The sequence below is a fragment of the Manihot esculenta genome, chromosome 8 (genome assembly GCF_001659605.2).
Source record: "Manihot esculenta cultivar AM560-2 chromosome 8, M.esculenta_v8, whole genome shotgun sequence".
In the NCBI taxonomy this organism is placed as follows: Eukaryota; Viridiplantae; Streptophyta; class Magnoliopsida; order Malpighiales; family Euphorbiaceae; genus Manihot; species Manihot esculenta.
The window spans coordinates 20489741-20502659 of record NC_035168.2 but is presented as its reverse complement, the minus strand read 5'-3'; the positions used below and the strand labels follow the sequence as shown (position 1 = coordinate 20502659).

Here is a 12919-nt window from a genome sequence, read left to right as displayed (position 1 = left end):
ATATGCAAGAGGCGTAGAATGGGCCTCACTGGTCTTTCTCTTACATAGTGCCAGGGGCGTAGAATGGGCCTCACTGGTCTTCCATATCGTACCATATCATATCATATCATAGTGCGGGCTAAAGGATCATTCAACATTCATCCACATCAACAACATAATATGCAATGCAACATATTCGTGAGTTCTAATGCAAGCACCATAGTATATCTCATGGCATTCATGATGCGTGAATCAAGTTAAGAACTGATTTATTTACTTAAAAGCATAAAGAGTTATTCCACTCACCTTAGGCTAGCTCTAACAAGACACTGAAGCAGCTGACTCACTGCTGGGGTCCTCGGTTCCTCGGGTCTGAACCTACACAGGTGGACTCAAATGAGGGACCAAACATCCATGAACATGCCTCTAAAATACTCCCCAAAAACCCCCTAAAATACCTTAAAACAATCACATAAATCATGCAAAGGAAGGCTGAACAGGGCACTTTAGGCGGCAGGTTCGGCGGCCGAAAGTCCCTCCAGAGCCGAAAGTCATGCACCTTCGGCGGCACTTTCGGCTGTCGAAGGTTCCCTCCAGAGACAAAACTCATGCATATTCAGCGGCACCTTCGGCGGCCGAAACTCCCTTCCAGAGCCGAAAGTCCACTTTCGGGGGCAGGGTTCGGCAGCCGATACATGCTACCACAGGCAGGTTCGGCGGCCGAAAGAGCCTTCGGCTGCCGAACCTGAGTTCATCCAAAGGGCAGAAACTCAGCCTCTAATATGTACAAAAGCCTGCCAACTCATTCAACATGCATTTACCTATTCTACAACATGCAAACTCAAGCATATAAGCTCCTAGGGGCTTCAAACTATCCTAAACCCCAACTACAACACATCAAACAACCCACATTGCTCAAAAACATAACATTAACCATAAAACCAACAATAACCTATACATGCATTTCTACCCCATAAAACTTCATAAAACTCATTTAAAACATACAAGAGGGGTAGGATCTAAGCTTACCTCTTGAAGATCGAGAGGGAAGACGATCCTAACTTGGAGATGGGGAGAAATCTACTCTTTGGTCTCCAAGCTCCAAAACTTGCTCAAATATCTTCAAATCGAGATAAAACTTGTTAATATATGAAAGATTGAAGGAAAAACATCAAAAACGACCATGGGAGGGCATGGACTCACCGTTGGCCGAAAATGGGAAGAAAACTCGCCCATTTCGGCCATAGAGCCCTTTTATAGGGGCTGCCAGACCACCTTTCGGCAGCCTAAAGTGCCTCCAAAAATCATGCAAGTTCGGCGGCCGAACATGAGGTTCGGCGGCCGAACCTTTGCCTCTTTCGGAAGCCTAACTTATCCCCCTAAACCATCCAATGTTCAGCTGCCGAACTTGAGGTTCGGTGGCCGAACCTGGAAATGCCTCCATAGTCTATTTCATTCAAAACTCAATTTCCTCCTTACTTGAAATCATCAAATACATTAAAAAATTTTATGAAAACATGACTTTACCCTTCTAGAGGTTTCTGACATCCGAGATTCCACCGGACGGTAGGAATTCCGTTACCGGAGTCTAGCCGGGTATTACAGAAGTCTTCCATTGTGTCACTATGTATTTCTCTTTATTTTTCCACTCTAACCACCATTGAGTAAGTTTTGTTAATAGTTGGGAGGGGATCCAGAAGCAAGATCTGATTCCTAACATGATCATAGCTGTCATTTAAGCCCATTAAGAATTAAACAATTTATTCTCATTACAAATTTCATCCAGCTGTTTGGATAGACCACATTCACATATGGGTAAGGGCTATAAACAGGTTAATTCATCCCACAATCTTTTTTATTTTAGTAAAATAAATCATGGCAGAGGTATTAGCCTAAGTAAGGGAACTTATCTCCGACTTGATCTGATAGAGGAGAGCTCCATTGCTCTGTCTGAATCTTTTCTTAATTTCTTCCCAGAGTATTTGAGAAGATGGTGCATATATAAATGCATCAATCAGTTCATTTGACAGTAAGCTTAATATCCATGTGGTGACCATACCATCCACCTTCCTCCATTTTTCTAAGTTTAGAGACCCAACAGGTGGTATTTCGAAAGTGCCATCAATAAAACCAAGTTTATCCTTGGCCCTTAGAGCGATCGTCATAGATCTGCTCTATGACAGATAATTTTTCCCAACAAGAGGAGCACTAACCAGTTGCATCCCTGGATTATTTGAATTTTGAAGCCTGAGAAAATCACTCTCATTCTCTTTTTCATTTTTGTTTTGATTTACTATTTCTGAGGTTGTGTTTCTAGGTAATTCTTCTGCCATTTGAGTGACAAAGAAAGAAAAAAAGAACACGGTTAGAAATGAAAAATAGCACATGTATGCTCTAATACCATATAACAAAAAGGACTTAATGGAAATATAGAGGCTGAAGCAATACTTGCTCAATTTTTATTTGAGAAGAATGTGTTTATATACAACTCTATCAACTATTCTGGAAAGGTACACATCATAATATACAACTTTATAAGAAAACATGTAAGCTAGGAGAGATGAAAGATTTTTCAATTATTTTTGTATAGCTGGTACAAAGATGGAAATAAGCCTTCTGGAATAGTTGTCTAACTAGGTCACTTGGAGTAGTCGTTCGACCTGGTCTATTGGAATGGAGTCTGACCTGTGGTGTCTGATTTTTGAAGTCATCCGACCTGATCTATTGAACTGATATCCGACCTGTGAAATCATCCGACCTGATCTATTGGAGTGGTATTCGATATGTGAAGTCGTCCAACCTAATTTAATGAAATAGTCATCTGACCTGTTATTCGTTCGACCTGTTGTCTGATCTGTATTATTTTGTTATATGTTAAGTCATATCACTTTTTAATAACAAAAAATTGATTTTATATTATAAATATTAAAAATTTATTTTTAATTTTATATGCAAAATAATTTTATTATACTCATTTATTTTAACGGATTACATATAAATTTTTTTTTATGTAATTATTTTTCCTTGATATCTAATATTGGAAGTGGGTAGATAAGGATCGGAAATTTCATTTTGTGCCTTGTTCACATCTTCAATAAATTATTTGAATCCTTATTGTTTAAAATATATTAATTAATCGCTACATAATATCTCTGATCATTTTTAATTGTTAGTACAAATTTTATTGTGTTCTTATAATTTAAACAACACAACTATATAACTTATTTATTTTCTAGATTTTAAACTTTTAAGAACATATAAAAGGGAATTAAATAAGTTATTTTTTAAAATGAAAATACTAAAATAATATCTGATTTAACTTAGGTAAAATTACAAGCGAAAAAATAGTTATAAGCATTTAAAAATTTTTAAAAAAAATCTTATACGCAATTGATAAACAGTTGACATATTTAGTAAAACAAATAAGCTTATATATATTTATTATTATTTTTTAGAAATTATAGAATTTATAAATTAGTTTGATTAGTTTATAATCTAAAATTCCGTTTATTTTATAAAAATATTTTTAAAAAAAATATTTCACATTTTTTAATATTTAAAATATTCAAAAAATTTAATCAATAAAAAATATTTTTTTATCAAAAACACAAAATCATTTTACAGAAAATGACTTTCACCTCTTATTTCCCGCACTCTAAAGTTTTTATTAAAATCTCTATATAAATTTATAAATATATTTTATTTTTTAAATTAAAATTAAACAATAAAAATAAATTGTTTTATTATAAAATATTTTACATAAAAAATATTTTCTATAAATAATATTTTATAGAGAAAATATTTTTTAAATATAAATTATTTTTTACAAATAAACATAATTTAAATGAAAGCTAGTTTAATTAATTTATAAACTAAGAGAATCACTGTTTAAATAACTAGTCAATGATGATATCAACGTCTCATTTTTCACCACCACCACACTTTCTAAAGGCCCTCAGATGACCGACCAAGAAGCAAAAATTCATGAAAACTTAGAACGAAAGATATTTACACCCATCATTAACTTGTAGATCATACTCCGGGATCAGGCAGTTGGTGCACTTCCGGCAAGGGGTTCCCACTGGAAGACGGCCGCAACGCGACTACATTCCGTGGAAGAGGCACAGTACTAGCTCGACAAAGCGGGCAACTAGAGTGTGACATTAACCACATATCAATACAAGGAACATGAAACATATGCGAGCATTCAGACAACACACGAATCTGTTCACCATCATTGAACTCACACAAGCACACTGAACAAATTTCTTCACTACATTCTTTTCCAAATCTTTCAATTCCAACTGTTATCCTCGTAGGGTTGGGTCTATTTCCAGGATGTTGGGGTCTGGTTCTGTTGGGCCTCGGTGAGCTTGTAGATCGCCCTGGTTGGGTTCGGCAACCTGCGGCAATGCAGTGTAAGGTTCCGACCATAATGGCTCCAGAGAGGATTCCAAAAACACCAATGATAAGCGGGTTGAGTTTGAGTCCATGGTTGTGTTCTCCATCCATGAAGGGAAGAGAAATCAAAGGGACATTGACATAGTGATCTGCAGGAATGGCATGCATGAGTTTTATAATTGTTTTGTTGGTCTTGTTTGGTCCTAATGCTACAAAAGAGAAGCCTTGCTAAATTTTTTTAATTGCCATTTTATTTAAATTTCCTTATGTGATTTAATAAATTTTATATAAATAAATGCTTGATTACTTAGAACATACATCTAATAATGACAACGTAGGTTTCCTCCATATATGGTATACTAATTTACAGTAGATGCAAAGGTATAACATAAAGTTCAAAGTTTGTATTCAGATTATCAAACTTTTGGGCTACGTTACTATATTACAATTTACAAAAGGCCAAACACACAGCTCATTTTCTCCTGTAATACCATGTGAGATAATTAAATTAATGGAAAACTCCATTGTTATTTTTCTCGACAAGAAAGAAAAAGAAAATTTTGACATCTCGAAGACCACCAATTTCAGTCGAGTATTATTAAAATAATTATATTTACTTTTTTATCCCCACATAGATCATTTTTAAAAATTTAATAGTTTAATTTCTATTTAACTCAATCAAACCAATAGCCCTTTCATCTATATTAAAAAAATTAATATATAATACAAATATGAATAATTATTATTAAAAATACATAGAAATATATAAACAATGAAATATAATCATTAATAAAAATATATATATAATTATTGATAAGAATATTTTTAATAGAAACTAAATTTTTATTTTAAAGTATTTACGATAATAATTTTGTAAGAACGGTATGCACTTAATTATATTTTATTACAATAAATTTTAATAGCAAAATTTATTTTTATTAGCTTTAATATTTTTTTAACGCAGTTAAAATTTTTTCTCAGCATATTAAATCATGATTTTTTAAAATTAAATGAAAATCATGTAAAGATGTCTTCAATATGTAAATTAAAAATACGAGACAGAACTATCAAGGTATAAAAACTAAGAGGTATATATATAAATATAATTTTGATATAATTTAAGAATAAAAAAGTAATTTAACTTATTAACATTATTTTTAAACTATAAAATTTTAGTTAATAATAATAATAATAATAATAATAATAATAATAATAATAATAATAATAATAATAATTGATGTTGCTGATATTAAATTAATGACATGGTCGGAATGAAGTTATATTGTAATTGATGAGAAAGTGTGAAGCGGTGGTAGGTGTCAACGGTCACTCCAATGCTCAATCACACTGGTAGATGTCAGCAGTCATTCCAATACTCAAGTTAATATTCTAAAAAATAGAGAGAAAGTAATGAACTACTTAGATTTTGAATAATATTAGAGATAGTGTATCTTTGTCTCTACGATTACTTCCTTTTTATACTGTAAGAAAATCGAAATAAATATAGTATTTTTTAAAAATCTAATAATGATATGACGAGTTACTCGATAAGAGATATTACTAGTTAATAATTTGATAATCCAGTTATCTTAGACAAATGGGAGTGTAACAACAATTCTATGCCAAGATTCGGCCTATCAGAGAAAAGACAAGTGATGACGATAATCCGGGTGTTAAAGTATTCAGGTCTTCCTTTCCTTAGGCGAGACTGTGTTTTCCATTTGTCAGGTCCTTGCCACGTATTTCCTATTTTGTAGTAACAGCTCATAACTTATTTTAGACGGATGTAGAACGGATGTAATATAACATCAATAATAATAATAATAATAATTATACTAATAATAATAATAATAACTTACAAATCTCTTTCGCATAATATATAGTTTAGAGATTAAAACTTACACCAAGATAAAATGATTATTTACGATAAATAAATTTTATAAAATATGCGATAGCTTGTTTAACATGAATTCCAAATCGGAAATGTTAACTTTGATTAATAGTTTGTAATTTAAATCCTGTAGAATTGATCGTACTCAAATTAAATTGATAAAATTTAAAAAAGTTGGTGGAAGATGGTTTTTCATGAGTCTTGCTAGAAGCTACTCATTTTTGTATGATTTTGTTAGATTATATTAAAAGACCAAATATAAAAGTGTATATATATATATATTGAAAAAATAAAATTATATTAAATAAATTTATAATTTTTTTAGAAAATATTATTATCAATTAATTAAAAATAATATAATTCAAATTTTATTTTTGTATAGACAATTTATTTGCATAATTATCTTATTAATAAAGTCTAAAAAAAAACTAAATCATCTATCACTGACATGAAAATTTTCATTAAAATTTATATTTCGCAGGAAAATTAATGCTTGTTCAGTATGTTTTATTAACCATACCAAGTTATGTGATGTAAACAGCTAAATCGTCGGCTCTTGTTTGTGATTCCATTGAAAAACTATCTAGAGTCTAGTGAAGGACGAAAAATTCCTTTAGTGGCATAGGAGAACATTGTGAAACTTAAAGAGGATGGGGCTTAGGATTAAGAAGTTTGAGAAAGTCGAATGAGTCCTTTATTATGAAACTTTGTTGGGGTTGATTGCTATGTCGACTGCCCTGTGGGTGCAGCTGTTGCAGGATAAGTATAAAGTGGGGATGGAATAAGATATGGGTGATTTTCAAATACACCTTATTTGGGTCATTAGGGATGGAAGAAGGTGAAATTTTGAATAGACCCATGGGTACCGAGCAAACAACCTCTAATCGAAGTAGTAGAAAATGGGCTTCCAAAAGATTTTTTGAATGATGGTGTAGCTAAACATGTTAGGGAGAAGGGAGAATGTTCTTAGCCTGTCTTGGAGTGTTACCTTCCTCGACATGTTTTGCTAGTTATTGCTAGGGTCACACCTCCTTCTGCTTCTCACGGTGCTAACTTAGTGATTTGGGGATACTCGTCGTCAGGTAGATTTAGTAGTAAGTCGGCCTTTATGGCTTTGATATGGAAATGGAAGGGACATCAAAGATTGATTACTTTCTATGATCGGTGGCGTATGAGAGGTTGCTTACTAATGCAGATGCAGAAAGGGTTAGAAGGTATTTAGGTGATTCTGGTGAGTGTGCTTTTTATTGTTTGGGAGAATAATCCACTCTTCATGTGTTGTGTGATTATGCTAGAACTATGGTTGTTTGGAATCGGCTTCTCCTGAGTTGTTTGGTTTCTTTTCTTTTTTTCTTTTTTTTTTTTTTTTTTTTGCTACTAATTTGGATAAAAAGGAGTGGCTGGTATAAAAATTATCGCAAGAACATGTTAATATTCAAGGAGTGCCATGGAGTAGTTTATTTGGGGTCGCCTGTTCGACGTTATGGAAGCAATGGGATGAGTTTTTAGTCTCTCGTTCAGTAAGCTATACAAGAGGAATGGCAAACATTATTCTTCTCCGAACACAGGAATTCTTAATGGGTGCTGAGATAATGAATTTGATGCATGTTACTCAACATGATTTCAATGAGAGGGCTATTAGCTGGCATGCTCCTCAATATGGGTATGTAAAAGTCAATACAGATAGTGCTCATAATGGGCTTACAGGAGGGAGCTACTGCGGAAGAGTTGTCGCGACAACAAAGATGTTTGAAAGTTCAAGTTTGCTATTAATTTAGAAAAATGTTCGATTATTATGGCTGAGTCACATGGAACACTGAAATATCTTATTCTAGCTTAAAATTTAGCCTACAAGAAAGTTCTTTTGGAGTGTGATAATTTGGTAGTTGTTCAAATGGTTAATAGGCACTCTGATAGTTCTCCAGTAGTTTTGAATATGATCCAAGCAGTTCAAAGTTTATTGTAGGAGTGGGATTGCCGAATAGAGTATATTCATAGAGAGGCAAATTTTCTAACTGATTGGATGGTGTTTTTCACTTAAAGCCTTCCTTTTGGACTTTATGTCCTTGACAATCCTTAGAGAATGCTACCTTTTGGATTTTGTATAACCAGTATCTTGTTGTCCGTACTCGATACATGGATAATTAATTAAAATAAATTCTATCTTTCTTTACAAAAAGAAAATTCACTAAAATTAATAAAAATAATTATAAGCTAAAAAAATTATATTACAATAGTATTAGCAAAAAATAAAATTCAAACATGGTATGTAAAATTTTAGTTTTTTCTTAAAATTATCACAAGTTAAGGTTTTATGCATTTTTCATATACTGCAAATAATAGCCCATAATGTTAGAGAGAGAAGGCGAAAGTGTAGGTGAGTGGCTTATAGGTGGTGATGCATGGCAGTAAATGCCTGTTTTTCTTTACTCTTTAGTAAATAATCCATTGGTTTTTTTTTTTTTTTTCAATTTGCTGTGTGAGCTTTTGTTTATATGGACAATTGTGGTCACGAGTTGTATCAGGCAATGTTGGAGAGGCATGGGTTGATGGTCTTTAATGCCAAAGCTTGGTTTGACTTCTCAAAGTGATTTCATAGCTATAAAAACTAAAAATACTATCACTGATTCTTTTTTTCGATTATCGTTGGATTATCGACATTGATAAATAGGAGTTTTGGTTGAATTTTCTGTTGTATTTTTTAGAGGTGAAGGGATAGTGATAGCTTCTAGTATGCTTTATTTGTTTCTAATATTGTGCCATTTTTTAGACATGCATAGGGTTTTTATTCATCGTTGCTTATGAGTGGCTTAAGTTTGCTTTTTCATCAACTGTTGCCATTATTTTCTATGGGTGTCGGAAGTTTGGCAGTGAAGATGTTTTCCTGTCTTGGTGATGAATAAGAGCTTACTTAGGTGTCGTAGTCGTTTTTTCTTTAGCTTGAGCTTCTACATATTTGACCTATAAACGGAGAGTGTCTTTGTGCTTGAAGTGTTTGTCTTTTGCACTTGTACTGAGGTGCATGATTAAAAAAATAAATAAATTAAAAAAAGTTATATTGTAATCATTTTCAACATTTGTTTAAGGCACTCCAAAAATATTTTTAAATAGGAATAAATTTTAAAAAATCTTTGTACTTTTAAATTTTTACCATTTAAAATTTATAAAAAAAAAATTTATTAAATAAGATAACTACAAGAAATTATCTAATGATTTGACATTTTTTTCAAGTAGAATTTTGTGATTTAATATGTGATAAAAAAAAAATTGTGATTTCATTCAGTTAATAAAGTGTGATTTTTCTTTTTAATATTATTAATAAATATTGATGTATCATTTAAAAATAATTTTTAATTAAAATAAATTATATTTTAATTCTTAAAATTTAGTAAAACATATCATTTAATTTATATATTTTTAAATTTAGTTATAAAGTTTTTGTTTTATAATAAAATGATCCTTTTAGTTATAATTCATCTCTATATTTTTATAAATTTGTCTCTAAATATTATAATTATTTATAAATAAATAATTATAGTTTGTATAAATTAATATTTCATATTTATTAATTTTTAATATATTAAATTTGACAATAAAATAATTAATAAAATAAAATTTAAAGCAAGAATATTGGCATAACATACATCCGTATTCAAGCCCGAGGAATTTTTCCTGTTTAATTTTTCTTTTATCAATGAGTTATTTTTTAATTTAATTAGAAAAAAAAATGATATATTTTTTTAATTTTTATTTTATTATATTCTCACATATAAATTATTAAAATTTCATAAATAGAGAAATTAATTTATAAATATAATGACTCATTAATAGCTATAATATTTAGAGATAATTTATAAAAATATAAGAATTAATTTTAATTAAAAGTATTAAATTTAAATTAAGGGATACTTTCATTAATCGAATTAAATATTAAGGATTAAATTTAAAAATAAAAAAAATTAATATATAAATTTCACTAAAATTGCAATTTACTAATAATGCTTAACAGTGTTATAAAAAAAGTCTCATTTTGCTAGTGTCATGAATATATAAGAGTTTTTTTTATTATGAATTAAAGTATAAAATTTTAATTAAAAATATGTTAAACCACATTATATTTTTTTTTGCAATTATTTCTTATTAAATTGGATTTTTAGTTTGATTTAAATATGGTTATATTTGATGGAGTTTTTTTATGTGGAGCTATTAATTTTGAATATTATGTTCAGTTTTTGGTGAAAATTTTGAATAAAAAAAGGTTCGATTCAGTATAAAAAAGTTGCTTCATTGGCGGAACCACGTTGGGTCCGGGAGCTGTAATCCTTTGAATTTTTTAATTTTGTTAGTATCATTTAAGTAATTTTATTTTGATTTTAAATAAATAAAAGAAAAATTATTATTAAATTTTTAAATTTATAAAAAAATAATTAGTTCGCTCCTATTTAGAAATTATACAATTAAAATATATTTTTGTATTTTATAAAATTAAAAGTTTTAATTTCTTTTTGTAGTTTTAATTTTTTTTGTCAAACCATTAACCTATCTTAATACTTATAATATTTATAAATTTAATTATATGTATTGTTTACCGACTAAAATTAAAATAAATTAATTAATAATATTTTAACAAATTACTAAATAATTTAATTTTATAAAATATAATAATATTTTATTACAGTGATTTTAATATACAAATCAATTAGTAAATTTTTAAAAATTGATGATAATTCTGTCATATATAAAGCTATAACTCTAAATATTATTTAAGAAAATTACTACTTACTCTTTATAATACAAAAACTCATTAATTTATTTATTAATTTTAAAAAATATATTAAAACGTAATTGACATTTTAAAAAGTTTACTAATTAGTTCTTGATTAATTTTTTATTAAATATTTTACTATTTATTCCTATAGTTTTTAAAAATTTATTAGTTAATTTCTTAAATTTTTAAAAAATTTATTACTTAGTCTCTTTGTATTAGAAGCATTTTAAATTTTTTTATAATATTTAACGGTTAAAACTAATAAAAAGACTAATTAGTAACTATTTTAAATGTTAAAAATATTTTAATGTATTTTTTTCAAAATTAAAAAACTAATTAGTGAATCTTTCTATACCATAAAGATTAAATAGTAATTCTCTCATATTATTTGTACGGCATCCATCCTACTCCTTTATTATTTTTCAATTCAAAAAATTTACTTTTAATTTTCAAGATTTCAACTTCAAGTATTTTAGTTATTTTTTTATAATATTTATAAGATAAGTCATTTACTATTATTTAACTTATTTTTTATATAAATTCAATTAAATTCTTATATTTTTACTCAATGACTAAATAAATTAATTTAAAATTTTAGTCTAATTAAAGTTTTATACTATTACTCAAGGATCAAATAAGCCCTTATATAATATAATATTATTTTTTTAATAATAAAATATTATTTCTCATAATAAATATATTTTTATATAATAAAACTTTAATTTTTTAATTTTAAAAATTATTTATTATATCTATATATTTTTTAAATTTTTATGTAAATTAAAATGCTAAATTTTTGATATTTTAAATTATAAAAAATAATATTTTATTATTAAAAAATAATATTATATTATATTAGAACTTATTTAACCTTAACAAAAGTATAAAGATTTTAATTGGTCCAAAATTTTTAATTAGCCTTATTTGAACTTTGAGTAAAAATATAAAAAAGTAATTAAACTTATTTACCTTTATTATTAAAAAGTGATAGCTTTGTGTAACTCCATTTATATGGTTGAAATTATATTATATGCTAAACTATTTATATTCATGAAAATAAATTTTAAACGCTTTTTTTAAAAAAAGTGTTCCACTAGCAGTGATTAAACTATTTAATAGCTTTTACGAATAATTTATATCTTAAAGAAATAAATATAAGAAAAGATGAGTTTAATAGGTTACTATTCATATCATTTATTTTTTTTATATAAATTTTAAATATATATACAGATAATAAATTAAATTATTTATTTTACAAAAAAATTTAAGGTGGACAAATTAATTTAACTTACAAAAGTTTATAAATGTGAATTTTTTAGGATTATTTTGAAATTCAACTTGAAAATTTTATTTTTAATATTTATATGTAGATATAAATTTTTTTTATTATATTTTTTTATGTTAAGCGGGCTGCGAATTAATGTGCTTATTTATTAGCCGGAGCAGCTTTTTTATATCAGCTCGAATGCTTGGAATGATTCTCCTCCTATATTTTTTCAGGATATATTTATATTTTATTTATTAATATAATTTATGTGTATTTTCAAAAAAATATATATTTTTTTTTTGAAAAGAGTAAAATTAAGACCTTAATATAAAATTTTGCCCTAATTAAAATTTTTGAATCTGCCACCATGCACGTCCTTAATTTCAACTAAAATTTGAATAGAGAAAAAAGTCAAAATTACCTCTGTACTTTTCATCGAGATTAAATAAGCCAAATTTAAAATTATTAACCATATAAACCGACATCTTTATATAAAAATCAAATAAGTCCAAATATATTAAAATAGTAATATTCACAAACTAAAGTCTATTATTGTATATTAATGCTTTTTAGGATAATTCACAAAGCCACTTGGATGCGGCCTCTCTTACTA

The 12919-nt window shown here is 28.0% G+C and overlaps 1 protein-coding gene across 1 annotated transcript; it reads right to left on the bottom strand.

Moving 5' to 3' along the window:
• Nucleotides 1–3904: 3904 nt before the first annotated feature.
• On the bottom strand, nucleotides 3905–4548 carry LOC110608840 (RING-H2 finger protein ATL80). Its single transcript, XM_021748127.2, has one exon. It carries the CDS (start codon nucleotides 4546–4548, stop codon nucleotides 4012–4014), a length of 537 nt encoding a protein of 178 aa, XP_021603819.1. The 3' UTR covers nucleotides 3905–4011.
• Nucleotides 4549–12919: the final 8371 nt, after the last annotated feature.